This window comes from Apodemus sylvaticus, chromosome 2 (genome assembly GCF_947179515.1).
Source record: "Apodemus sylvaticus chromosome 2, mApoSyl1.1, whole genome shotgun sequence".
Lineage (NCBI taxonomy): Eukaryota > Metazoa > Chordata > Mammalia > Rodentia > Muridae > Apodemus > Apodemus sylvaticus.
This window is the reverse complement of record NC_067473.1, coordinates 79,210,969-79,237,778: the sequence shown is the minus strand read 5'-3', so window position 1 is coordinate 79,237,778 and position 26,810 is coordinate 79,210,969. Positions and strand designations below refer to the sequence as shown.

At 43.3% G+C, this 26,810-nt stretch overlaps 1 protein-coding gene across 1 annotated transcript in view; it reads right to left on the bottom strand.

Annotated features, from left to right (window-relative positions):
* The window catches only part of Chn2 (chimerin 2), a 259,819-nt gene that overhangs the window by 96,512 nt on the left and 136,497 nt on the right, over nucleotides 1-26,810 (bottom strand). The window contains exons 2-3 of the mRNA XM_052173762.1: nucleotides 26,575-26,613; nucleotides 10,471-10,526 (exon numbers count right to left, since the gene is read on the bottom strand). Of these exons, the coding sequence (XP_052029722.1) occupies nucleotides 10,471-10,526; nucleotides 26,575-26,613 (95 nt within the window). The remainder of the gene's footprint in view (nucleotides 1-10,470; nucleotides 10,527-26,574; nucleotides 26,614-26,810) is intronic.

Genomic DNA, 26,810 nt, shown 5'->3' with positions numbered 1-26,810 from the left:
GTGAGACTGCCAGGCCTTGATATGTATCAACTCACTTCAAAGTCACTGTTGGCATACAGCTAGTGACCAGCAAAGTCCTCCTGAGAGGGCTGGACTGGAAAGAGTTTAGGCTTTGAGGACCATATGGTCTCTGTCTCAAGGATTCAGTTCATTCAGAAATGAATGGCTACTTCTAGATTCTGATAAAACTTATTACAGAACTACTCAGTGGGCTATTATGTGCCAATCCCTCAGCTAGGCTAACAAGGTTGGGTGTCTCATCAACAAACATCTTACACTAAGCACAAGACATAAAACCTTCCATCCTTCCCAAGCCTTAATGTTATGGTGGGCCAAGTTTTATGTGTGTGCAGGCCTCTCCATTGGCTGCATTGAGTGGAAGACATCTTTCATTTTTAAGCAAGATATCCTGAGTCAACTTAAAGCTCTATTAAATAAGGCAGAAAGTGGCTGGATTATATATGTAAACCTCAGAGATTCAGAAACACGAACAAGCCTTGCATGTATCCTCAGACAGGGAAGTATTGGAGATACAGCATTCATCCTGCTCGTGAGAAGCCACGAAACTTCGAGGGCCTCAATTGAGCAAACAGACATTCAGGGAGTGTAGTTAAATACTTGGTAGAAATAGCCATGGAGACTTGGGAACAATCCATCACATAATCAATGTGTAATTACCTAACAGGACACAAGGTCCTGGATGCAAACCAATATGCCTTTGTCAGGCTTTTCCTAGGTTATTTAATTTCCTTCCACAGGAGATAGGGAGATGACAGTGGTCGTGTGAATGAGAAGGAAGGAAGAGATACCATCACTAACTGAAACTTGCTGTTCTGTCCAACAAGACCTAGAGATATGGTGTATTCAGAGCTGATGACAAGCAAGGCTGTGGGTGTGAGAAGGCATAGCCAGAGATTACTGCTTACCAGTGGCTCCCTCAACATTATCCTGGAGACAACTGAGAAGCAGGAACCAAGGTGAGGGAGGGTACATACAGGTCTGGGGGCATAAGTTACAGACTGGCTTTTATTAGCCAAACAGCCGTGTAAATCTCAGATTAGGAGGCGATCGTCAAGTACTAAGTGAAGGAGCTCAGACCTTGGGGGTGAAAATGTTACTTACAGTTTTCCTGGCACAGTCATAATAAATTTAGTATTTTTACTAAGGCAGAGGGTTTCTCAAAGCAGAAAGAAATCCAGCAAGAATGTTTTATGCATAGTCACTGATAAAGAAAATATGTGAACCCTCCCAAAAGAGGTGGGGTTCATAGCAGAATGCTTGAAATATGAATAAACACAAGTACGAATCGGTAGACATGAACCTGAATAATTCTGCTAACTTGTAATACAAAACAGCGTCAGCAAGTATAATGCCAGAACAGGTGGAGGCAGGAGACTGGGCTGAATCAGGCACTGTCCACAGACCACATTTGCACAAGGATTCCTGTTTGATCACTGTGACACAAGAGAGTATGGGAAAGAACCTAGCAAAGAGGAAAGACAAGGGACATTTGAAGGATGGAAATAACATCTAGGAGGAAGGACACGGCCAAAACTAAGAGCGCCATAGGATGCCTGGATGTTTACTTTCAAATCCACGAGAAATACAGCACAGAGAAAGTTCATCAGTGTCAGGAGGCAAAGTGGCCTTGATGCCTGTGTCCGTAGGGTACAGGAAGCAGGCAGGATAAAGCGAACAAAACAAGAACAGTCCTGAGAGCACCGGTCCTCACACTTGGGACAGGTGGCCGGCCTCCATCTTCAGCTTCTTATTTGTGAGGTCCAGGCTGTGACAGACAGCATGCATTTCTGTTAGGTCCCCAAGTGATACCCTCCCTGGCCCTGGAATCACACTTTGAGAGACACTGTGTTAGAAGCCCTGTGCTGCACATGAACTGTCTAGGTAGGACTGTGGTCTCACCTCACCTATGGTCTCAGCACTCCCCTGTGCTATCTGACCACATGGGAGTGCTGCAGGAAGCAGGGTGAAGCAGCTGTTTGGCCAAGGCTCAGGGCACAGGAAGTACCTTTCCACAGCACTAGAAGACTGACCATAAACTGGATTTAGGTGACCCTAAAGAGTTAGGTGACATTACAGTTGGTTCTGACTAAAATAGCATCATCGCTATTTTTCTGAGGTAGCAGTGAATTAGGATTTGAAAATGGTTTTCAAACATTAAGACATTTGGTTAGCTAGGACACATTCCACTAGGAGACCTGGATCATCGAGGCCAAGTGCAATTTGTCTTAGTCAGCATTATTTCTCTGTTACAGTTTAACCAGGGGAGCAAAAATCTGGAACCATGTCCTTAAACCCCAGCTGTTCTGTGTTCTCACTGCTCTTGGGACTTCCCAAGAGCCCGATCCAAACTCCGAGCCATAGCATGATCTAAGGTAAAAGCTGCTCTGTCTCTGTCTCTGACTCTCTGTCTACCCCCAACTCTCTCCTTCCCTCCCTTCCCTCCCTTCCCCCCTTCCTCCATCCCTCTCTGCCTCCCCCCACCCCCATATGTTGGGAGTGTATGTTGACTTCTGTTTGCATATTTTATCCACATATGTGGTAACTAACCTACTACCTCCCTAAAGGCATTAATCTGTTTCTGCTCAAAGGCCCCACTTCTCAGTACTTGGGGGCAGGGAATTCAAGCCATAGAAGTAGCCTGAAGTTGGCTTCCAAAGAGCAGAGACTTCACATGGTGTCTTAGTGTATCACTCCTGCCTTGCCTCATAGTCAGCGCGTAGAAATAGATCATGCTGTTTCCGGCTAGGGAAGGGTGGCAGGATACACAATGTGGTATATGATGGTATCAGTTATTCTTCCTTTCTCTGGAATAGTGAAATGCACAACATAGTGTGATTGTGTAATAGTGGGATACGCACATCCCAGTTAGATATTAAAAACCAGAAACCACACGTAAGGTTAAAGAATCTTCTAGAAACTTGGCCTATTATCAATTGCCCTGTGAATGACACTTCATTTTCCTCAGCCCACTTTCACCTCAATCCAAGTGTGGATGAACTGCTGTTCTGCTCTCTGGTGCTTCCTTGCCATCCTGTTTCTTCCTCTGTGTCCCTTGGTTCTGAGCTATACAGCTGTTGGGTTTCCAGAACTCAGGCCCACCCTTTGTGGGTTCACCTCAGAATGACTGTGTATCTCGAGATGCATCTGTGGGTTTGTATTACCTTAGAAGTTCAAAGTATTCCACAGATAGTAAATTCTTGTTTAGAGAGGAGGGATATGCATTTGAAGAGATCAGAGTATCTTATTCTCTCTCTCTTCCTCTCTCTCTTTCTCTCCCTCTCCCTCCCTAGCACCCTCTATCTCTGAGGTAGGGAGGGTCTCAGTATGAAATTCCCTGGCCTAGAACTCACAGAGATTTGCCTGCCTCTACCCCTCCAAGTACTAGGATTTAAAGGTATGTATAGCCATGCCTGGTCAGTCAGTAGACTTCCTGCCTAGCATGCATGGCACCCTCAGTTTAATGCCCAACAGTGCACACACTGAGCATGGTGGCACACGAATGTAATCCCGCATCAGGAGGAGGATGAAGAACAAACACTGGGTATTCAACTTATCCTCAGCTGCATGATGAGGATGCAGGAACAGTGTCACAAAAGCAAAGGAAAGAAAAAAGGAAGGAAATACACATTACAATTTCTACCTTGAAGTAGAAGAAAAGCTCCTGTGTCAGTTCTTCTGCCATACTATAGTCAGTCTAAGACCAGAGGAAGTCTAAGTAAGGAGAAGGTAATGTGAAGAAAGCAGGCCGGCTGTGTTGGTGAGTGAGATGAAAGGCAGGGAGAAAACCGGACGGGAAAAGCCCTTTATTCTTGCTTGTGTCAATACTAGGAGGGAAGAAAGAGACTAGAGCAGAAAGCCCAAGATGAAAGGCATGGAAATGCTTCTCCCAGGGAAGCAATTGCCTTCTGATCACTATACATGAAGCCAATTAAAGAGCATTGGGATTGATTTTTGTTTCTGGCTTGTAGAATCAATCACACGATTTTAGCGCTGCCCCAGCTCTGAGTATGTTGCATCTGCAGAGTGGTGCACCCTCCCAGAAGGCACTTTGTTTTAAAACATTTTTTTCAAGGATTAATATAGAAAGCGGGAGAATGATGGGATAACAGAAAGCCACCTCGAGTTACAGAAATCTGTGATGTTAAATGGATTGAATTCATGGCGAAAGATGTGCACAACCGTAATGACATGTTTACACGTCCCAGGCAAGCCTGAGACAAGATCAAGGCCTGCAGCCCATGGCTGAGAAGTTGAGGAGCAACCGCTAAAGCCTTAAAATGCCTGATGAAGAACAAATGCCTCTGTAGGCTTCAAAGGACAGCTTTACAAATAAAAGCAGAAATAACGAAACAGGCTAGGCAGAAACACCAGAACCCAGAGGAAACGCCCCCAAGAGGGAAGGGACATGAAGTGATGTTTAAAAAGCATCTGATTCCCTGGCAGGTGAGACAGGGCAGAGGGTTGTGACAGCAATTGAAGAGGCACCTGTGCCCATCCCACCTCTGACATCCAAACACACAGGGAGCGGCAGCTTGGTGACTTATGCCTGGAAAGGACAGGCTTCCAAATAGATTGTTATATGGCGAGGGAGCAGGAAATGAGGCTGTATAGGATGGAGAATGGTTCCAGATGATAGCCTGTCATTTTATTTCCCTTTTGGAACTGCCTTTTATAATCCGCTATTCTCCAGGAAGCCTCAAGTGAACAAAGGAGACGGAGACATTTACGTCACAAAAGCGGTCTGTCCTTTAGGGGATGCCAGTGGAATTTGACTTCATATTAGTCATGCAAAAAATCTTGACATTTTGGCTTTTTGAAAAGGGCCAGAAAGACACTTGGAGCATTCCAGGATACACTATCAGTTGGGTTTAAGTAAGCACCTTAATTGCCAAAAGTCCAACTCACCGCCCTGATAACAGCACTGTGTAAACCCGATATGTTCTTAGCGAGCCTCTGACAATGCTGAACTCCTTACATCACCCATCTCTGGCCTTCGCATGACTTTGCCCCATGTGTGCTGATTACCCGCTGTTGCTTGGCTGCCCTCAGTGCCAGGAATGGGCTTAAATGATGGAGTCTCTGGGGTATCTGTTCTTCTGGACCCATAAGTGACAATTAATAAGAAAGCATATTAGGAGGCACTTTAAACAGGTCAGTCCCCTCTTATCTGTGCTTTTTTTTTTATTTATTTATGGGCTTTAGTCAATGTTAGGTCTGAAAATATTAAATGGAAAATTCCAGAAGTAAACAATTCAGAAGTTTAAGATAACTTATGTTACAGTATATTGTTGAAATTGCTCTTTTTTTTTAGTATGAGTTTTTATTTCTTTACTGTCCCTAACTTATAAGCTAAACTTATCATAGGTAAGCAGACTATACGTCAGGGTCAGCGTGTATCACTCTTTTGGGATGTCTGGAAGTATATCCTTTGTGGACAAGAAGGCGTCACTGTACTAGAGACAGAACAAACAGGGTGACAAGACAGGTTCTCTGACAGCTGGGGTGGGGTATTATGCTCAGCGGGTTCAGGGAGGGCCTAAAATCAGTGGCACTGGATCTGAAACTCAGACAGGCAAAGGTGAGGGACCCCTTGAAAAGTTATCTGGAAGAAGGGTGGCAGCTTCTAAGAATGGAAGAGAAAAGAGTGGAGGTAGGAGCGACAAGCTAGAACTTCTGGACCTATGTGCACAGAGTGAAGCAGGCCTTTCACCAGCCTAGGTGCCATCTGCACAAGCCAAGCAGACAGGTGGGTAGAGGTGCTGAGAGCCCAGAGGAGAGGTCCTCGGTTAAAGAGACGGGTTTTAGAGAAAATTTTCTGCACAGTTCCTGGCAGACCCCCTAAGCATACATTTGGTGATTAATAAATGTCTGTGAGTGGCAGACTGATAATTCATGGAAAGGGCAAGTGAGGCTTTTGTTTTCTGGAAGATGTTTTGAATCTCGTAGGAAGGAGCGATCTGGACATGCCCGTAAAACGCCAGGTGCTGTGGGGGCTCGCTAAGTGTTAATTTACAATGCTGAATCTTGAGAAAGCTACAGACTATTATTTCCATGGCTGACTCTTCCTGGCATAGTCGGCACCATTGTTTAGTTGCTGGTAACTTCTGTTTCTCATCCTCTGGCTCCTGGTAGTTTGACTGCAGACCTGGGCATCTCATCCTCACAGTCTTCAGCCCAGTGGCTTGTTTGAGTGCTGACCTGGGCATCTTGCTTTGCTCATTGTCACTGCTGTTTTTCTCACCCAGTCAGGGACTGCTGTCATGACCCTGACTGTCCCAGTGACTGTCTCCCATCCTGCTCTCCATAGGAGAACCGGCTCTTGCATAACTGAGTACCTGTTATGCGGCAGGCACTGAAGCTTGTCACATTTGTAGCAACCCTGCCAAGAGGATCTCCACCCTTGGCTTTGGCCTTTGTCATTCCAGAAGACTGTGTGAGGGCTCAGCTCTAACGCAGATGGCTAGAGATAGGCCGAGCATGAAGTCAGAACTCCACATGACTGCAGCTGCACTCCCCCATTCCTGACTTGGCTAGCTCTCTAGATCTTGCCTGTAGAGTCAGCCTGCACCGCCTCTCACCTAACCACTCAGTGAAACTCATCAAGCAAGTGGTACTGTGACTTGCAATTAGTTATCAAGTCAGGTTGACCCGAGACTCATCCTGGAGTCACAGTGTCTCCTACCTCTGACACTTCGGACTTCATTTTGGATTCGTGTGTGTGTGTGTGTGTGTGTGTGTGTGTGTGTGTGTTGATCTAGTGAGCCTGAAGCTCCCATTCGGAGAGATGCATGGCCTGAGAAGGGGTAAACAATTACAGAGAGAATAGACTATAAGGATGTAGAGCCATCCAGGGAGGGACTAGGGGGAGGGGCTAAGGATGAAGGCGAAGAGAGCAGAGCTGTGTATAGAGTTGAACCAGGAAAAGAAATGTACACCAGAAGTCAATATTCATTGTTCAAACAAACAAACAAACAAAAACCTCATGAGCTAGTAAACGTGTCACAAAAGCCTGCTCTCTGGCCATACACTCCACTGAGAAGACGTTCTGTCTTCATTAAGTAGGTTTCCTAAACAATGTCTTTAGCAGGAGCATCTAAAAGGAAGAGTGGCCTCCACTCCCAGAAGCCTAGGTACTGGAAGGCCCAGCAATTTGGACCGGAAATAGTCACATTTACCATAACATTGGAAGACAAAAGTGAACCAAAGCTGGGCCTACTGTTACCTTTAAGAACTCCACCTGTCCTCCCCAGCAAAGTTGACCCTTGATCACCTGATGCCTGCCTTACTGGCTGGCCACAGGCAGCCTGCTGAAGACCTGGAGCTAACCGGACAGTCACTCTATACCAGGTTTCATAGCTGACATGGAATATGGAACTTCTGAGGATTGCTAGCTGATCAAACATCAGCTAGCAATCATGTATTTGAGCCAAATTAGGGTAGAGATGCGAAGAAGATGGTTTAAAAACACAGGGAGGGTTTAAAAGCATGCATGCACTGCATGCTTGGACGCAGCTGATGGTGAGGACTGTACGGCAGGTCCTCAGCACCCTGGACGGCTGAAGAGCATCACTGGAAATACAGGAATAGTTTCCGTGACATGACATCTGCCTACTATCTTTACTCAAAGGTAAGTTGTCATGGTTGTCAGGATTTTTGAGACACATTCATTCTTTTCATTCTTTTCTCTCTCTCTCTCTCTCTCTCTCTCTCTCTCTCTCTCTCTCTCTCTCTGTTATAGCCTTGAACACTCACATATTTATGTTATCATTTTTTTCCTTTATTAAGTATTCAAAATGCCAAAAGCCAAGTTCTTTGCCATAGTTCATGCACCTGGACTATAAGTGCTCCATACACATCTGCTGAAAGTGACCAGTGACACTTACTGTCCCCTGTGGTTTCCAGCAATGGTGCTGATGTCCATCTTTGGTAGTGAGCCTCTGTTATTACCTCCAGGGCAGTTCTTACTTATATTTAAATTCTTAGTTGTGTTCCAAATTTTATTTTGATTTGATCATGTATATGAGCACATGCATGTATGTATATGGGTACATGCATGTATATGTATATGTATATGTGTATGTGTATATGTGAATGTGTATGTGTATATGTATTGCACGTATATGGGTACATGCATGTTTGCACATATGGAGACATGTATGTATGGTCCAGAGTACAACTTCAGTGCTGTTATTCAAGATCCATTTACCTTTTTTCTGAGACAGGGTCTCTCAATGGCCTGGAACTTGCCAAATAGACTGGCTGGCTGGCTGGTTAGGAAGCACTTATTTACCTATTTCTGTCTCTCCAATGCCAGGAATATAAGCACCAATCTCCACGCCTAGCTTCTTTTAGGTGTGTCCTGAGGTCTGAACTCGGGTATGCACACTTACAAGGCAGACACTACCAACTCAGCCATCGTTCATGGCTGTTCTAATTATATTCTTCCTCTCATCTCAAAGCTGTGCCCCTACTTATAAACCCTTGCTGAAGAAACCCTATATGCAAAGAAGCAGGGGGTGAATTTCAGTAGCCCATTTCATAATTCTTATTTCACTTAAAGCAAATTAACTTTTCTCTTGGGTCCATTTTACCAACTATCCAAAGGATGACACACAGAGGAGCTGGGGGACCATCGGACTGCTGAGGAAAACAGAACTCATCTTGGGCTGTTTTCATAATCAGATCTTTCCCCCTCTCTAGCGACACTCCTGAGATGAGAAAGTCTATACTCTCTATTAAAATCAAGATTATCTGATGAATTTCAGTCCCTTTCCACAGAAGTAAAATTGTAAGTGGAAAAGAGGTTAACGTGCTGTGAGAAGGTAACTGTGTGTGAGAGAGAGAGATAAGGTAGCTGTGGTTAGGAGGATGCATGTACTTAAGCCTTTGAAACAGGTTCAAACCTACCCAGATCACTGACATTCCCGATGAGTCTCATGAGGGCTAGCACGGGGGGGGGGGGGGGGGTCCTGGACTCGATGCTGCTCTGCACTGAACTCAAGACCAAAAGAAGCTCGGACCCATGGGCCTTTGGTTTGAAGGGTATTAGGTGGGCTACTTGCAAACTGGTCAGGATGAAAATAGGAAGCAGCACTTTGATCTTGCCCTTCAAAGCTCGCTGGTACCCCAGGTGATGAGCAAACCGACTCATTACGGGGTCGGGGAAGAGCAATGGATGCTTCTGTGAGCTTGTTGGGATTTTTTATTAGCAGATACATTCTGAATGCTGTTTCCAGTGTCAAAACATAGTTACTTTGGGCATACAGCTTTATTATTTTTAAAATGCCAAGTAAATATGATGATTTGCTAACTATGGATACTGGAAATACCCAGGAATTTAGCAGCATCGTGTGTTTTCTGGAAACACTCCATAGCTGAGCATGTTATAAAGAGCCAAAGCACGACGGTGCACACCTGGTCACATGTCACGTATGGAGAGGTCGGGAGTCCTAGCAGGAAGGCCTAGCTGTTGCCTTGCTAAATGGGCCATGGTCACCAAATTGCCTTCTAAATAACTGTGTGTGCCCAAGGATTACTGCTGCTGCCATCTTTGGCTAAAGAAGGTTTTTTCTTCTTTTTGAAATGGGGGGAGGAGCATTAACTACAGAGGCTCCTAACTGGTCAGACTGTTAAATGGAAGAGATTGGTTGAATGCCAAGCCATAAACAGGACACCTCTATCAGTCCCTCCAAAGCTCAGGTGACACTGCTGGCTGAAGAGAGAGGGACAACAATGAGAGGGCAGGACTCCTGACCTCATGGCATCTGGGATTGTCTGCACAAGACCTCAAGATCTACCCGAGATCAAGCATGTCAATCTTCTGTCACAGAGGGAACAGGTGCTCAGGAACACTTACCCACCTCTGAGGATTCACCAGTAGCTAATGGTTGCTAGGAGAGCTAGAGCCTTCTTGTTTGGTAGTGTGTTGTAGTGTTTTGTAAGATGCCCATGCTCCCATGACCAACCCTGAAGAAACTTCCTGGGACACACTCACACATGGCGGGGTGGGGCTAGTTGTAAATAGGAAGGAGGTTAGTGGGATGGGGACAAGATATGGGAGTGAAGATATTACTAACATGTATAAAGTGTCACAGTCAAACCCATAATTGTATTTAATTAGCATATGCTGATAAAGAATCCTGAAAATAGTTGGAAGCACAGTAACACAAAATGAGGATATCACGGTTTTTTTGTGGCATTTACAAAGAGTTTTGTTTGTCTATGCATTTGTTAAAAATGTGAGACATTTGGTTCTCAGCTTGTAAAACCAGGTATTGAGATAACATGTAGTCTCAGTATATAGTTATGAAGATATTCAATTTGGTGACACCGTGCCAAACGTTAATAGAAATCACCCCCCAGGAAACCTGAAGTCCCTCCAGCATCATCGCACTGAGCTGCCAATTCATCACACTTAACAAGGTGTACTGGAGAGAGCTGAGTACCGACCTCCCGGGGACAGATGATCCTCTTGGGACGCGGTGCCTCTTGCTGCAGCTGATACACTGCCAAAAGAAAAAAGATGATTATAATTAGGAAACCGCACTGCCTAAGCAACACACCCTCACATATTCTCAGCCAGGTTCAGCCTCAGGACCGCAGATTAAAAAAAAAAAAAACACAGCAAAAAAGCACAGAGCACAGACACATTCTTCAGACTGGGTGAAGTCAGAAGTCAGCTCATTTATATGGAAATTAGTCACTGAATGCAAACCAGCAAAATTGATTTTTTTCCCTCTCTTATAAAGCCAATTTAGCTTCATAATTGTTGCTGGCGATGTTCATTCTATGGCTTTCTTGGGAGACTAGATACAGGTAAAATGCTTTTGATTATTTTAGAGATGAATTTCTGCTTGTGGGTACCTGAGAGTAAGAGGATATAACAGGATCCCCCAATTTAAATGCTGATGGCGCCTGACATAGCTAGGGAAGAGCTGGCATCAGAGACTGCCATTTTACTCTGCGAGAGAAGAAAATACCAAGGCTTTGTGTCTCTGTTGCTCTGTCTTCTTCCTGTCTCTCTGTGTCTCTGTCTTTGTCTCTTTGTCTCTCTCTGTCTCTCTGTGTCTCTGTCTTTGTCTCTTTGTCTCTCTCTGTCTCTGTGTCTCTCTGTCTTCATTCTGTCTCTCTGTCTTTGTCTCTCTTCTTGTCTTCTTTCTCTGTCTTTGTCTCTGTTGCTCTGTGTCTCTGTCTGTCTGTCTATCTCTGTCTCTATTTCTCTCTCTCTCTCTCTCTCTCTCTCTCTCTCTCTCTCTCTCTCTCTCACACACACACACACACACACACACACCTACACACCTCTCACCATGGATTCTTATTCATCTAACTAATCGTCCCATCTGTTACCGCTTTTCTTATGCTCCTGCCTGGGTGCTCTCAAATCTTAAGTAATAACTATCAAACAAATCAACTAAAATATGGAGAGAAGATGAAAATTAATAAAATTAGAGATAAAAAGACAGACATAACAACAGACACCAAGGATATCCAGAGGATCCTAGAGACATACTTTAAAAATTTGCAGCCTACCAAATTAGAAAATCTAAAAGAAATGAATCAATTTCTTGGTATATACTATGTACTAATGTTAAATCAAGACCAGACAAGCAATTTCAACAAACCCATAACCTCTAGTGAAATAGAAGCAACACTTTAATGTCTCCCAACCAAAAAAAGCCCAGACCAAGATGGATGTAGCATAGAATTCTACCAGACTTTCAAAGAAAAATTAATACCAATACTCCTTAAATTATTCCATAAAATAAGAATAGAAAGAACACTGTCTAACTCTTTATGAAGCCACAATTATCTTGATAGCTAAACCACTCAAAGATAAAAAAGAATTAAAGACCAATCTCCTTTATGAACATACATGTAAAAGTTCTCAATAAAATACTTTCAATCTAAATCCAAGAACATATAAAATGATCCACCATGATCAAATAGTGTACTGCCTAACTTTATGACAATGTGACACAGGCTAGAGTAGCAGTTCTCAATTTGTGGGCCAATACCCCATTGGGGGTCACATCAGATATCCTGCTTATCAGATGTTTATACTACATCTGTTTTGTAACAGCAACAAAATTATAGTTACAAAGTAGCAATGAAACAGTTTTATGGTTGGGGGTCACTACAACATTTGGAAATATATTAAAGGGTTGCAGCGTTAGGAAGGTTGAGAACCACTGGGCTAGAATTACTTGGGAGAAGGGAATCCCAAGAGAAAATTCCTCCATAAGATCAGGTTGTCGGCAAGCCTATGGAGCATTTCCTTAATTTCTTAATAAGTTGGAAGAGGCCCAACTTATTGTGGGTGGGGCTTCCCTTGGGCTGGTGGTCCTCAGTTCTAAGAAAGCAGTCTGGGTAAGCTATGGGAGCAAGCCAGTAAACAGCACTCCTCTGTGACTTCTGTATCAGCTCCTGCCTCCAGGTTCCTGCCCTGTTTGAGTTCTTGTCCTGTCTTCAGTGACAGACTACGATGTGGAAACATAAGCCAAATAAAATCCTTCCTGCCCAAATTGTTTTTGTCATGGTGTTTTATCATAGCAATAATAACCCAAACTAAGACAAGTAGGATTCATCCCAGAGATGCAGGAAGAAAAACATATGTATGTGTATGTGCATGTCTATGTGCATGTGTATGTAATCCATCATAATCACATGGTCATACCATTAGATATGCATTAGATTTTAGGATTAGATGCAAAAACAAAACAAAACAAAACAAAAAACTGTGACAAAATCCAACATCCCTTCATGATAAAAGTCCTGGAGGAAATAGGCATTTAAAGAACATACCTCAAAATAATAAAGGCAGTTTACAGCAAGCACGCAACCAACTTCAACCCACATGGAGAACAACTCAAAAGAAAATTCCAACTAAATAAGGAACAAGATAAGGTTTTCCACTGCTCCATACCTATTCGTTATAGTACTTGAAGTCTTAGCCAGAGGAATAAGACAACCAAAGGAGAGCCAGGAGATACAAATAAGAAAGGAAGATTTCAAAGCATCTTTATTTCCAGATGATATGATTATATAGCATAAATGACCCTAAAAACTCCATCAGGAAATTCATACAGCTAATAAACACTTTCAGCAAAGTGGCAGGATACAAAATTAACACACAAAATTAGTATCCCTCCTTTATACAAATGGCAAATGGACTGAGAAAGAAAGCATGGAAATGACACCTTTCACAGTAGCTTCAAAAATATAACTTGGGGTAACTCTAACCAATCAAATGAAAGACTTGTATGATAAAAATTTAAGACATTGAAGAAGATATCAGCAGACAGAAAACTTCCCATGCTTATGGATTAAAATGTACATAGTGACAGTTGGGATGTCAGATAAATGATTAAAATTAATTAATTAAAAAAGATTTATATAGTGAAAGCAGACATCCTACCAAAAGCAATCTACAGATGCAATCCTCATCAAAGTTCCAACATAATTTTCACATAACTTGAAATGACAACTTTCAGCTTTATATGGAAACAAAATACCCAAGAGAGCTAACATTTTAGCTTGAATGATAAAGGAACTGCCGAAGTACCACCACCATCACCCACCACCACCACAATCTCAAATTATATCACCATGTGACTGAGCTATAGTAATAAAAACAAGTGTTGGCATAAAAGCAGTCATGTTGATCAGTGGAATAGAACTGAAGACTGAAACCTAAATCTACGTACCTATGGACATCTGAGATTTTATAAAGAAGCCATAAATACTGCGGGGGGGGGGCATCATTTTTATCAAGTGATGCTCTACAAACTGCGTGACTGCATTTAGAAGAATGAAAACAGACCTAGACTTATCCTACCCAAAACTCAACTCCAAACGATCAGTGACTTTAACATAAGGTCAGATTCACTGAATCCAATAGAAGAGAAAGTGGGAATAGCATTGAACTCATTGGCACAGCAAATAGCTCTCTGAATAGGACACCAATAACACACGTGCTAAGAACAATTAATAAAGGGATCTCACAAAAAATAAAAAGATTCTGTATATTATAGGGCAAAATTGTTCAGGCAAAGTGGCAGGTTACAAAATGGTAAAATGTTTTTATTGTTTGTTTTCTTGGTTTATTTTTATTTTCAACAACTGCACATTCCATAGAGGGCTAATATCCAAAATATATAAAGAACTAAAAAAAATTGAACATCAGAAAAACAACACAAGTAAAAACGTGGTGGAGATCTATACAGAATTCTCAAAAGATAAAACTCATATGGCTGAGAAACATTAAAGAAATTGTGTTTTTTTCCCTAGTCATTGGTGAAATGGAAGTCAACACTACATTGAGATTTTATCTTACACCAGTTAAAAAGGCCATAATCAATTAAAAAAAAACCTGACAACTCATGCTAGTGAAGATCTGAGGTAGGGGAACACTCATCTATCTGGTGGGAATGTAAACTTGTACAGTCACTATGGAAATAAGTGAGGCCGTTCCCCAGGAAGCCAAAAATAGATTAACCTCAAGATCCAGATTCATCATTCTTGGGCAGAAACCCAACATCCTACTAAACAGACTAAATAGTTCCTTGCTCTATTCATAACAGGCAGACGCAGGAAACAGCCTGGGTATCCATCAGTGGATTAACGGATAAAGACAATGTGGCTACAGTCTGCATAAATATGGTGGTTTCGTATATACTAAGGAACTAGGAGGGAAAGGAAGGATCTCCTTAGGAAGGTGAGATAGTGTAGAGTTATGCATGGATGAGGGTTGGGAGACTGGGTTAGAGGGTCAAAGAGGGAGGGAATAAGGGAGGATGGCCAAATGTAAGGCTAGTAGAGGGATCATATGGAAACCTATTCCAGTCGAAGCATCTTTAAATATACACATATATGAAAGAAATCTAAATGGAATCACCAAATATTGGGGTGGCAAACTCTAACTAGACATCTCTTTCCACAAAGGAAACCTCTGGTGGAAGAGTTTACATCTAATTAAGTTGTTCAACAAAGGGTCCCCATAGAAATTCCCAAACAACTTACACTATTGGCAAAGTTATTTATTGATTGTTTTTTCCAAACTGATCACAGGGCCCTGTTGCTGAAGATAATCCCTACATAACTCACTGAGCACAAATAAGCCAGTGACTACCTAGAGCCTTCACCCCTACTGACCAGGGTTAATGGTATTGAAGGTATTCTGCACGCTATGGAAGAAAGGTGAACAGCACCCCAGGTACAAACTCATGGATCCACGATGGTGACCTACCTACATCATACGCTGCTGCAAGAGAGGCACAGAACTTGTGGGAGTGACCAAGCACTATCTGATTGGAATTAAAACCCACTCCATGAAGTAAATGGAGCCCATTCCCAGAATTGTTTTGGTGCTGAAGAAGCTGAGACTTGGCAGGCCAGGGGCATAGAAGAAAACCAAATAGTACTATTCTGATTATGCAAAGTACCAATTAAACGACTCCCAATAACATCCTTCTACACATAGATCAGTGTCTTGCTCAACCAACATCAGGGAAGCTTCTCCCTGTAGTAGATGGGAACAAATACAGAGACCCACAATGTGCAGAGTGACACTGGATTACTCAGACTCCATTAAACCTGTGCTCTCAGGGTTCAGGGAAATCTGTGGGAGAGGAGGTAGAACACGGATAAGAACCAGTAGAGATGTAAGACACTGGGGAATAAAGGCCTTCTGGACACCACAGGACTGATGCACATATAACTTGTAGATACTGAGGCTGCATGCACAGGGTCTGCACAGGTCTCAAGCAGATGGGATCTCAGTACCCCATCCCTAACCCAAAAGCCATCTTCAATTAAAAGTCACTGGCAAAAGAAAAAGTAGTTTTCTACAATGGAGTCTCTGGATATACAAACACCATTAAAGAGGCAGATATTGTGCTATGTAGTAGATGGCTAACACAAAGTGAACTAAGTAGTATTGGAGATATTTGTGTGTGTGTGTGTGTGTGTGTGTGTGTGTGTGTGTCTTATAATCTTTTAAATTCAGTGGTATTGGAAGTTTTGTTTGTTTTTGTTTTGTTTTGTTTTCTTATACTCTTTTGTTTGGGCATTAACCTCACAGGCCTTTTGCTTATATATTATGGTTCAAAAGGGCCAAGGGGGATACAGTACACAGCAGGCCCCAGTACACAGGTCTTCCTCACTTGTGGATTCAATGAAATACTCACTGAAGACATTTGGAAATAAGCTGTGCCCATACTGAGCATGTATTGTTCTTTTTTATCAGTGCTCCCCAAACACTTGGGAACCTATTGTTTATATTGTATTTCACATTGCATTTGGCACTGAAAGCCATCTGGGGTAATCTGACATTGTAGGAGGCTGTGTGTGTTGCACGTGCAAATACTACATGATTTTATAGTAACAACTGGAGCCAGTCCTCAGCTTTGGCATCTGCAGTAGGCTAGAACCAATGTCCCATAGAGAGCAGAGGACTGCTGTATCTAAACACACACCACACATACACACACACACACACACACACACACACACACACACGACATACAGTTTCATTGTAAGAAAAGGATAAAAGAAATAATCTGTTTGCATTCATTCTTGCTTATGTCTTTATAAATAAGCTCTGGCAGGAACAAGGAAGTAATGAAAGCAATTGCCTTTGAGAAATGAAAAGAGAGAGGACAGCAGCAAGACAGAGCTCCGCATGAATACCTTCCTGGAGCCTTGATTTGGGAACCACACATCGGTATCACTTACTCAAAAATAAGAGAGGCTCTGAGGGACACAGTCCGTAAGAATGCTTGCCAAAGGCGGAGCATGAGGACAGGCTGGCCATTGAGAGAAACACGGATTCTTGCCATCGTCAAGACCCCGGGAAGGCTACACCGGAAGTCCCTTCGTTCACTTTGTACTAGCAGGACACTTACTCTTTGCCTGGCTCATGGCAGGAAGACGCTGTCAGAGAGGACAGTGCAAACTACAAAGACTGCTCTCTGAAAAGTCTCTGCAAAACTCACAGAGGCTTATGTCCAAGTGGAATCTCAGAAAAACTCCCCTCTCACCTCTCTTCCCATTGTCAGTGCTCCCCGAAGCCAACAGTACTCCTGGGACTTGTGGGGACAGCTCTGTGAATAACTTCTGTGATGGAGGAGTCTAAGGAGAGGCGCCTGTCACAGACTAGAGATGTCTGAGTTAAATGCTCCTTTGCAAGTCACATCAGCAAATGTATGAGCATCTGCTAAAGTTCCAGGCACCGCTGTCAGCATTATGCAGAGGCTGAGAGGATGAATGAATGGATGCAGGCACAGAGAAAGGAAGGGTTTATAAGGATTAGCCTGCCAGAGGCTCTGGACAACACTTCCCAAAACCCGGAAAACCCAACTTGGTACTGCTCACATTCTTACCTCACACATGTGGAAAGACAGCACAAGAGAAGATAATTATCAGCATGAGGAGACTCAGCTGAATTGTGGTCTTTTGATTTCAAATCCTGGTTTACTTGTTCCTGCATCTCGGGCCCTTTGTACTTGCCTCATCTGTGTGGCTCTTTCCTGAGCCATCTGGATGTTAACTCAGTGCATCCATTCAGGTCTTCGCCTCAGTCTTGGTGTCTCCGGGGAGCCTTGGCAGCTGTGCCCATGCAGAACACCCCACCCTGCTCCTTCCCACTGCTTGGTTTCCTCACAGCCCGCACTACCATGAACACCATTAACAGATTAAAACAAGTTTTTATTTCTTGTATTCTATCTGTCTTGACTGCAGTGTGGGATCACAAGGACAGCCACTTGGCTCTGTGTGCTGCATTGCCACCAGCACTGGGAAGAGAGAGAAATTGATGAAGGGATGGATGTCTGTGGCTTCAAGGTGAATCTGAGGGAGTCATGTTATAGACACGCATTCATAAAGGATCCACAAAGGATCCACAAAGGATCCACAAAAGAGTTTCAAAGACTGACACCAGGGGAAGCCATTCAGCTTTCCTTGGTTATCAGGGTAAAGCGGCATGGGTCTCTCTTAGAGGGACTGAGGTGGGGGTATCCATAGGTACAGACAAAAGGGAGTCTCAGTTGAGAAAATGTCTATGCCAGATTGGCCTGTGCACAAGACTGGGGCATTTTCTTCTCTTTTGAAAAATCACTTCTTTTATTTTTGTGATTGTGGTGCTGGAAATATTAAAAATGAACTGCCAACTCTCCACACTCCTGCTGCTCTCAGCCCTCCAACTCCCCAGCGGGACTGGACAGCAGGCTTTCTGAGCTCCAGCTGCCAGCGACTCTGTCCAGCTAGCTCCCATAGGGTCTGCCTTGCTTGTCCCTCGAGCCACTAGTTCCCTCTCTGCCATAAACTCCTGTAATCGGTGGTCCCACATTCCAGTGATCAAGTAAATCCAAACTCTTGAAGCTTATAATTAACCAATCAGACTTATGTATCAATAAATTCTCAATTTACAAGACGCCAATACAATAATTTCAGCACCAATTGATAATGATACTTTATCCCAATTATTCTAACCTTATGATATCATAACTACCTGTGGTTGGTTAAAGCCATGACGGTTCATGTCCATCTCCATCTTGGCCTTCCTCCTTCTCCCTGAGACGCTGTCTCTGCAACTCTTAGATTTGCCTTGCTTTCCCTGGCCAATCACAGGCTTTCTGCTGCCCTAATATTTTTAGTGTGATTGGACAGGGAAAATCTTGTCACATATCACCTTTTCTGTTTAATTAATAAAATAAACCAAAAACAAAAACAAAAAGAAACCCTTTCTCTCAAAATATAAATTGAGCACAACTATTACCATTTTGTAATTTATAAGGTATAAGATAGACCTAACACCCAGTCCATTATTTTTGACATTAAGATAGAACAATGTCATTTGACTTAGCTTAAAAGACTTATAATTTTACACCTGACTCATGTCTTGGTTTTAGATTGTATGCCATCTGAAAACCATCCTCTCAAATCTTTTCTCTCAAAGTAAAATAGCCAGAGTTGGCTATGAGACTATGTAGTTTTTCAACCCATCAGAAATCCAAGAATGAGGAATATTACCTGAAAATGTGAGAAGCACAAAATAAAGCTTCTCAAACTTAGCCAATTTATAGACCACTGATCACCTAGACAGTCCCTTATACTCCGAAAGGTTGGAGCACTGGCCTTCTGGCCTTCTGGCCCAGGATCATCTGATAGACCTTAGATAAACAGGAAATTAAGGACTAGCCTATTCTGTCTTGGCAGAACTAAGCTGTCCTAACCTGTAAATTGTGTCCTATTTCTGGACAGTATTATGTCTATAGATGAAATGAGGTAATTCTTGCCTAGTGGCTGTCTCACCACAACTGGAGCAACTCCACTGATACTCAACTTCTTTGAATCCAAGAAAGGGAAAGCTGTCAGGAGCAGACTAGTCTCAACAACAAGTGAATAAATAACATTAAAAGTCACATTCTGTGGATTTCTGACTTTTTGAAAACCAACTATCTATGTAAAGTAATCTAGACCCTGTTATTCCCTCAGCTCTGACCCTGTAATGCTCCCTTTTTATGCTCCTGCTTTCTGCAATTGCTACAAGCTACATACTCACATCTGAAGATTTAACTTGAAGCCTCAGATGAGACAGAGCCTTATCTTTCTGGGTCTGAGTTACATCACTCAATATGACCTATTCTAGTTTCTATTCTATTCTATCTTCACCTTGCAAATATCAGAATTTCATTTTTTATGGCTGAATAGTATTCCATAGAGTACATTTTCATTTTCTATTCATCAACTGTACTGGTTATATGGCGTTTAGGTTGCTCTTATTTGCTATTGTGAATAAATATAACAACACAAGCATGGTGGATCAACCATCTGTGATATAGGTCATCCAGTCCTCTTGGCATATACCAACAAGTTGTATACTTGGGTCATGTGATAGATTTAATTTTGGCTTTTTGAGATTTCTCTACACTGATTTCCAGAGTGACTGGACAAGTATTATGTGGTCCCACCATCAATAAGTGAATGGTCTGCTTCCCCTCATCTGTTGTCTACTATCTTGTTGATCTTGCCATTCTTGCTGGAGTAAAACAAAATCTCAAAGCTATTTTGATTTGCATTTCCCTAATTATTAGGGATGAGGAACATTTTGGGGGATATTTCTTAGTTGTTGTTGATTAATGATTGATATGGGAGGACCCAGCCCACTGGCACTACCCTTGGGCAGGTGGTCTTCGGATGTTAATAAAAAAGCAGGTCAGGACCCATGGAGAGCAAACTAGTAAGCAGCATTCCTCCATGGTCTCTGTTTTAGTTCCTGCCTCTAGATACCTGCCCGAGTTCCCGTCCCCAACTTCCTCAGTGATAGAGTGTGACTATAAGCTAAATAAACCCTTTCCTCCTCAACTTGCTTTTGGTCATAGTGTTTTTCGCAGCAACAGAAAGCAGATAAAGATACTGTCATTGCTTGGAACTTGCTGTAAATCAGAATTTCTGGCATGTTTTCATTGACTCTTCTAAAAAATTTCCTCCAGGGTTTACTCACTTGTGCTAGCAAAACTAATAGCTCATTTTGAAGATACTGAAAGTCACACAGACAATAGGACTAAATGAAGTCTCAAATCTGGATATCCAGTTCCAAAGTCAATGGCTTTCTAGCACAATTGCTGGAAAAGTCCCACGTGGGTCTGATCCCATTAGAATTTACTGGAAGCTGTCATAAAATATAGATTCCTAGTCTCTATTCCTGGCACAATCCATACTCCATGAATCAGGAAGGAGCCTTCAAAATCTGTTTTCCTGGGCCTTTCCAGAAGATTCTAGAGCATATCCAAGGTAGAGGTACTATTTTCACCTCACCAAAGGGGAAACCAGGCAGGGGCCACTGGGAAGCAGGGAAGGGGGAAGACTGGTTTATTCACACACAGCAGACATTGTAAAAGTGTGCAAGATGAGGGAATGAGGGGGAGAGGACCCTGAATGAGACGGGGCTGGGACGCCGTTGGTGGAACTGAAGGATGCAGGCATGGTGTGTACTTCTGAACAGTGTTCTTGGTGTCAGCAGCCCGCATCCCGTAAACTCTGCCTCTGGGGCACTTGGCACTTAGACAAAGAGAAAGGCAGGCTCACCAGCCACACAGCTGGAAACAGAAGCTCCAGGGATAGCTTGGAAGAGGGAGTGGGAGAGGCTTCTGAAGCACACTAAGCCAGGGAACACCTCCCTTCCTGGCCCCTCACCACACTCATCATTATCTGGTGGCCCTTTTCTCAGCCAGAAGGGCTTCAGACTCCTAAGGCTTGCTCTATGTTCTCTGAGCAGCGTAGTTTGCCAAATGGAAGGGAAGTTAGTGTACCACTTGGGTCATGTGTCTATCTCTCCAGATGCTAACATGAGAGCCAAACAAAAGCCAGGCAGCTTCCTACCTTAGCTTTCAGTAGGGTCCCATACATCATTTGAGAGGTTAGCTAACCAAACGCTCATGGGAATAATTTTCCAAGGCACATTTAAGGTATGAAATATGTCACAACGTCTGAGAGTGTTACTTCCTGGTTTAACTCAAAAAACATACTTCCCAAGAAAAATGCAAGAATGAGTGGCACTTTAAGGTGTTTCTACAAGCAGAATGGTGAGATGGTAGCATCTGCTTCTACAGCAATGTACCATGCATTCTGAAGGCCCTTCCTAGCTGGGGTCTTCTCCAGCACAGGAGAGAATTCTCACAACTGGGCCAACCTGTTTGGCAGTGGTGGAGGTCACTGAGGATTGTGGAGGTAGAGAAGAGATACCTCGCCTGAGAAAGCTAATATTTTATTCTTTTGTAACAAAAACTGACTCACCTTGTCAACACAGGGATAAGTCAATATGTTCTTCTAGGGAATATGGGAAGGTCATGCACTCAGAGTGCTGAATCCACTCAAACGCAGGACTTAGGACTGAGATGGAAGGATCCTAGCCCTCCAGATTGGGCTCTGTGGTCTTCTCCCTTCTAAAAGTACTCTATTTAGCCAGTGGATAATGAATAAGCAGTAGCACCCTGGCCCCAGCTGTGAGCAGCAGGTTACTGGTACTGTAGATGACTTCCTGTTTCCAACCTCACCTCTAGTTACCATGTGAAAGGCTTTGCCTTGCTAATAAAATATTACCTTAAAATTCCCTTCTTGGCCAACGGCACCATGGTAACCCAAAGACAAGCTTTGTGAAGCCCCAAAGCAGGGAGCCAGGTATCTGAGCACAAAAGCAGGATCTATGGGGTGTGACAAACTGCACACAGGCCACTTTTATGACTCACAGATTGGGATAGGATCAAAGAACAACTACTCTCCTATTCCTGTCAGGGGATTTGACTGTGGCAGTTCTACAGATCAAGGGGGTGAGGTTCCAGGCTCCTATTTAGAAAAAGTGGCACAAGCTCTAAATCCCAGCCTCCCACTGGCGGAGGGCTCCTGGGAGAGCTGTCATTCTGACTGCATGGCTGCCTTTTGGCCTCTTACTAAAGAAAATCTCAGAATAGTCCCATAATGGTTGGCTTTTGAACCTGTCAGCTCCCGGCTCACAATTCACACACCTCTCTCTGACTTAATATTCAAATGTGGCTTCCTTGTTATTTTTAAGTGAATTCAGAAGTGGCGATTCTTTTAAGTCCTTAACTCCAGCACTTCCTCAGTTGCCTATGGTTTTGGGGGGTTGATCCTAGTAGTTGAGCTCCAGATGTATGGTGTTTAGGTGTTTAGGGATAAGATTATCCCAAGGACATAGCTAAGCAAGTGATAGTGTTGGTCTCTAAGATGATAGCAAGATCTTCTAATCCCACAAGGAAGGAGAGAGAGAGAGAAGAGAGAGAGAGAGAGAGAGAGAGAGAGAGAGAGAAATTTGGGGCCATCATGTGACATTGGGCATTCTCCAGTCAAGTCCGGGTATTTTGTATCCTTATGGCCCCACAGCTCCTAGTACACTCTCTGGCTTCAGACAGGGCCTTAATATGCACTGAGTGGATGAATGACTGAATGAAGGGATGGCATCTATACACAATTGGAAAAGAAGATTTCTATAGATCCTTACTGCCAGATATGCATGCCTTCTGTTTGTGGCTCCCTCCCAGCACCTGCGCACTTCTTCCCCTTCCTGTGTTCCTCTACATTTTCTGATCATGTTTTTTACAGGACTGATTCCAAAGTTGATGCTGATAAGTTTGTGAAAGTTAGCAGTTATCAACACCTTGACCCACAGAGATGAAGTCAGGAATAGGAAAATGAGGTTGATGAGGGCTGAAATTTCATTCTGATGTTATTTCTTGAAGTGCTAATAAATGGGTGGGCTGTTGGCCTGATGTTTCTAGAAGCAGTGCCAATACCCTTGGGGGTATTGGGTCTGTCAGGAAATGACATGGGAAGAACATGTTAAAATCCAGCTGAAGAAAAGTGGAACCACACAAAAAAGACAGGGAAGTATAAAGGGTCATGCCCCAACACGCCCCAACATACCTAAACATGCCCAAAGCCAGAGCCTCTGGTGTTCTTAAAATCAGTCTATGTGACCACTGACTGGAATATTCTATTAATTTGCAACCAAGAACATTATGTTATACCCAAGTTGCAGGTGCCCAAAGACCACTAAGGAGCCAACTGTGATGTAAAATATCACCAGCAAGGTCTCCCAGACTCACTGTCCATCAGGTCAGAGTGAGGCCCCCAAGTCTAGGGGTGCAGTGTATTTATGTAGCTACAGCAAACTTGGGGAATTTCCACATGGGTCAACAAATTAATATTTTTAAAACTGCATTTCTGGCATAATCTGCAGGAACTGAACACAAGAACAAAATCACCTGACAAACAGGATGGCTAAGTTACCTGTTCTCTGCAGGATGTCTTACATTATCCACCTGTACCTTGCCATGCGATTGCAGCCTGACTGGCTGTTGCTAAGGGCTTTGGTGTCCTGTGTGTGATATGCCCTTCATTTTTTTTCTTATAAATTCATTCACTTGGGGGGCTCCCAGTATCAAATGCCTATTAGTCTGATGTATTAAAGAACTTTGTATACACTGCTAAGTTTATATTGAATAGCTCAAACTATCTCCTCTGCAAGAAAGGTTTTACAATTTTAGATCTAAAAGTAGAATTTCAACCTAATAGACTATGGAAAAATTGATATTGTGGACATGTAGTTAGCAATGCTCTCCGAGCTTTCTTAGATATAAAAGTGCTTTTAAGAAATAAATTAGGTGGCCCAAGGTCATTTAGAGAAGGAGAGGAATTTGAGCCAGTGGCTTGTATTTCAGTTAAGCTCCCAGTAGTGGCATTTGTTTAGCAAATATTTATTGGGCAGTTAATGTACGCAGGGCAGTGTGCAATGCCCAGTAAGGCAAGGAGACCTGACATCTCTTCCTAGGGATATTTTGTTGATTTACTGTCAGAGTACTTCACACTCCATTAGGAAACAAACAAACAAAAACATCCAATTACTAAGTCATTAGCACTGTCTTTTAAAATCGAAGATGGGAAAGTAGAGCTCTAGATTGGAAAGGGTCCTTAGAGATGCGCACAGCCCCTAACTTCACAGATGGGAGAACAGACTCACGTAATAAAGAATGAGGTGGTCCTGTGTACGCCTGCACAGAGAGGAGGGCTATATATCTGCAAGGAGGAGAACTAACTTGGAGAGTGCCAAGGGCAACGAAATCCATTAGACAAAACGAAGTGACAAAGGCCTCGGTAGCCAGCATGTTTTTAAATTTTTAAACATGAGAGATATATGTCTTACAAGCTGACAGAAAGCACATTCGTCAGGATGGGGAGGCGGACTGTGCTGAGGCAGGGGCTGTTTTGTGTATTATGGGAAATTCATACTCTCAGGTTAGCATAGGGTTTATGTGTACAGTGTGTGTGTGTGTGTGTGTGTGTGTGTGTGTGTGTGTGTGTGTATACATGTGGATGCATATGTACAGAGGTCAGAGGTTAATGTCAACTTTCTTTCTTGATCATTCTACAACATTTTATTTATTTATTTATTTTTGGAGACAGAGTGAACCTTGGGCTCACTGATTAGACTAGAAGGCCGGCCAGCAGGCTCCATGAACCCTTCTGTCTCCACCCTGGTGCTAGGATTAGAGCCATGTGCAACAGTGCTTTGCATAGGTACCGGGTTCTGAATTCAAGTTCTTCTGCTGGTGAAGCAAGTGGTATACTGGCTGAGGCCTTTCCTCAGTCCCTTCATGTTCAGTTTTATGCACCTTTATATTATTAGAACAAATATGTGCACATGTGTATGTCTAACGTAATACACTCTAATCAATTTATGATAGGAATACATATAGAGAAATGCTTGTTAGGTGATGTGTGCTCATACAAACATCAGAATATACTTATATAAATCTAGATGGTGCTGTCAAGCAGGCACATGTGCTGCAGGCCCGTGCTGATGGTATATGATGTCATACATAGGTCCAGGCCATTTTTGTTGGAGAGGTGCCATTGTGTGACAAGTGACTACAGTGATCAGCAGACAAACACATACATTGAAAACCTGAGACTTTAATTTTTGAAACAGGGTCTCATCATGCAGACCTGGCTGTTTTAGAACTCACTGTGATAACATGACTGGCTTCAAACTCAAAGAAGTCTATCTGCCTCTACCTCCAGGCTGCTGGGATTGCAGATATATGCCTCTGTGCTCAGTTTACCTTTTTAAACAAGTAGAAAAGGAGTCTTGCAGGCTAAGCATTGGCTTGCCTCTGGATAGCTAGACCTCATGCCTGAATGCTACCTACTCCTTCTGGAGAAGCCTCTGCCCTTGATAAGCTGTGGTTTCCTTATAGAGGAGGCAGAGACAGTGGTGGTGCTTAGCTATCAGGAGTGTAGTGAGAACCTGAGCATTAGCATCTCAAAGCCCAGGGCTGGTCCTCAGTGGGCAGTAGCAGCAAGGCAGCATCAACAGTGATTCAGTGATGTTATGATTGCTACCTAGCTGTGAGCCTGGGGAAGCACCTGCCTCGGCCATGATGGGCCCATCCTACTATAGTTCTTCCTTCTTTTAACAGAGAATTCCAGGCCAGGCACACGATGCCAGGGAGAGAGAAAGCGAATTGGAGGTAATAGCCATTACCCGCCTTCCTGACAGGAGCTGCTGGGTGGCCGATGCTCAGACATGATCTATGCTTCTCAAAAATCACCCCAGTGAACACTGCGTGTTCATTTTTCAGCAGTTCATGTCAAATGCTATTACAGCCCTGGGGTGGGGCAAAGAGCATAATTCACAGAAGTCAATACATTCGCCCTTGCTGACCAGATGCAGAAAAAAAAATGAAAATATGCCCCCAGACTGAATGTCAGAAGGTCCCCCTCTCTTCTGGAACATTCCTAAAATGGGTCACAAGGGTCAGTGGTTGTCGGAGATTTTGGAGGGGGCACAAGTGCAGAGTTAGCTCCTCTCTGACAGAGACTGACAGAGCTAATCCTCTCCTCAGCGCAGACAAGATTTGGGATTGGGCAGGGGGTGCTGCCTATGAGACTGCTCAAGTGAACCACACCCCCAGAAAGGGCCCTTCAAGGAAGACAGGCAGTTAAAGACTTGCAGTGGTTTTTTGCAGTGTTGGTACTCACAGTACGATTTCCATATTGGAGGCTGGTATTCCTCGGCATCTAGGATGGAGAGAGAGAGAGAGAGAGATCACATCAGACTGCATGTCAACCTGCCAGCCCATGTCTTCCCCGGAGGAGGGACAGCCTGTCAGCTGGACTCACATCCAGCCCCAGGGGCCTCACCACTCAAGAAAAGAATAGTTTCAGGCATAGAGGCGGAACGTGCACAGACCACTTGTGGACACATCAACCGTCTC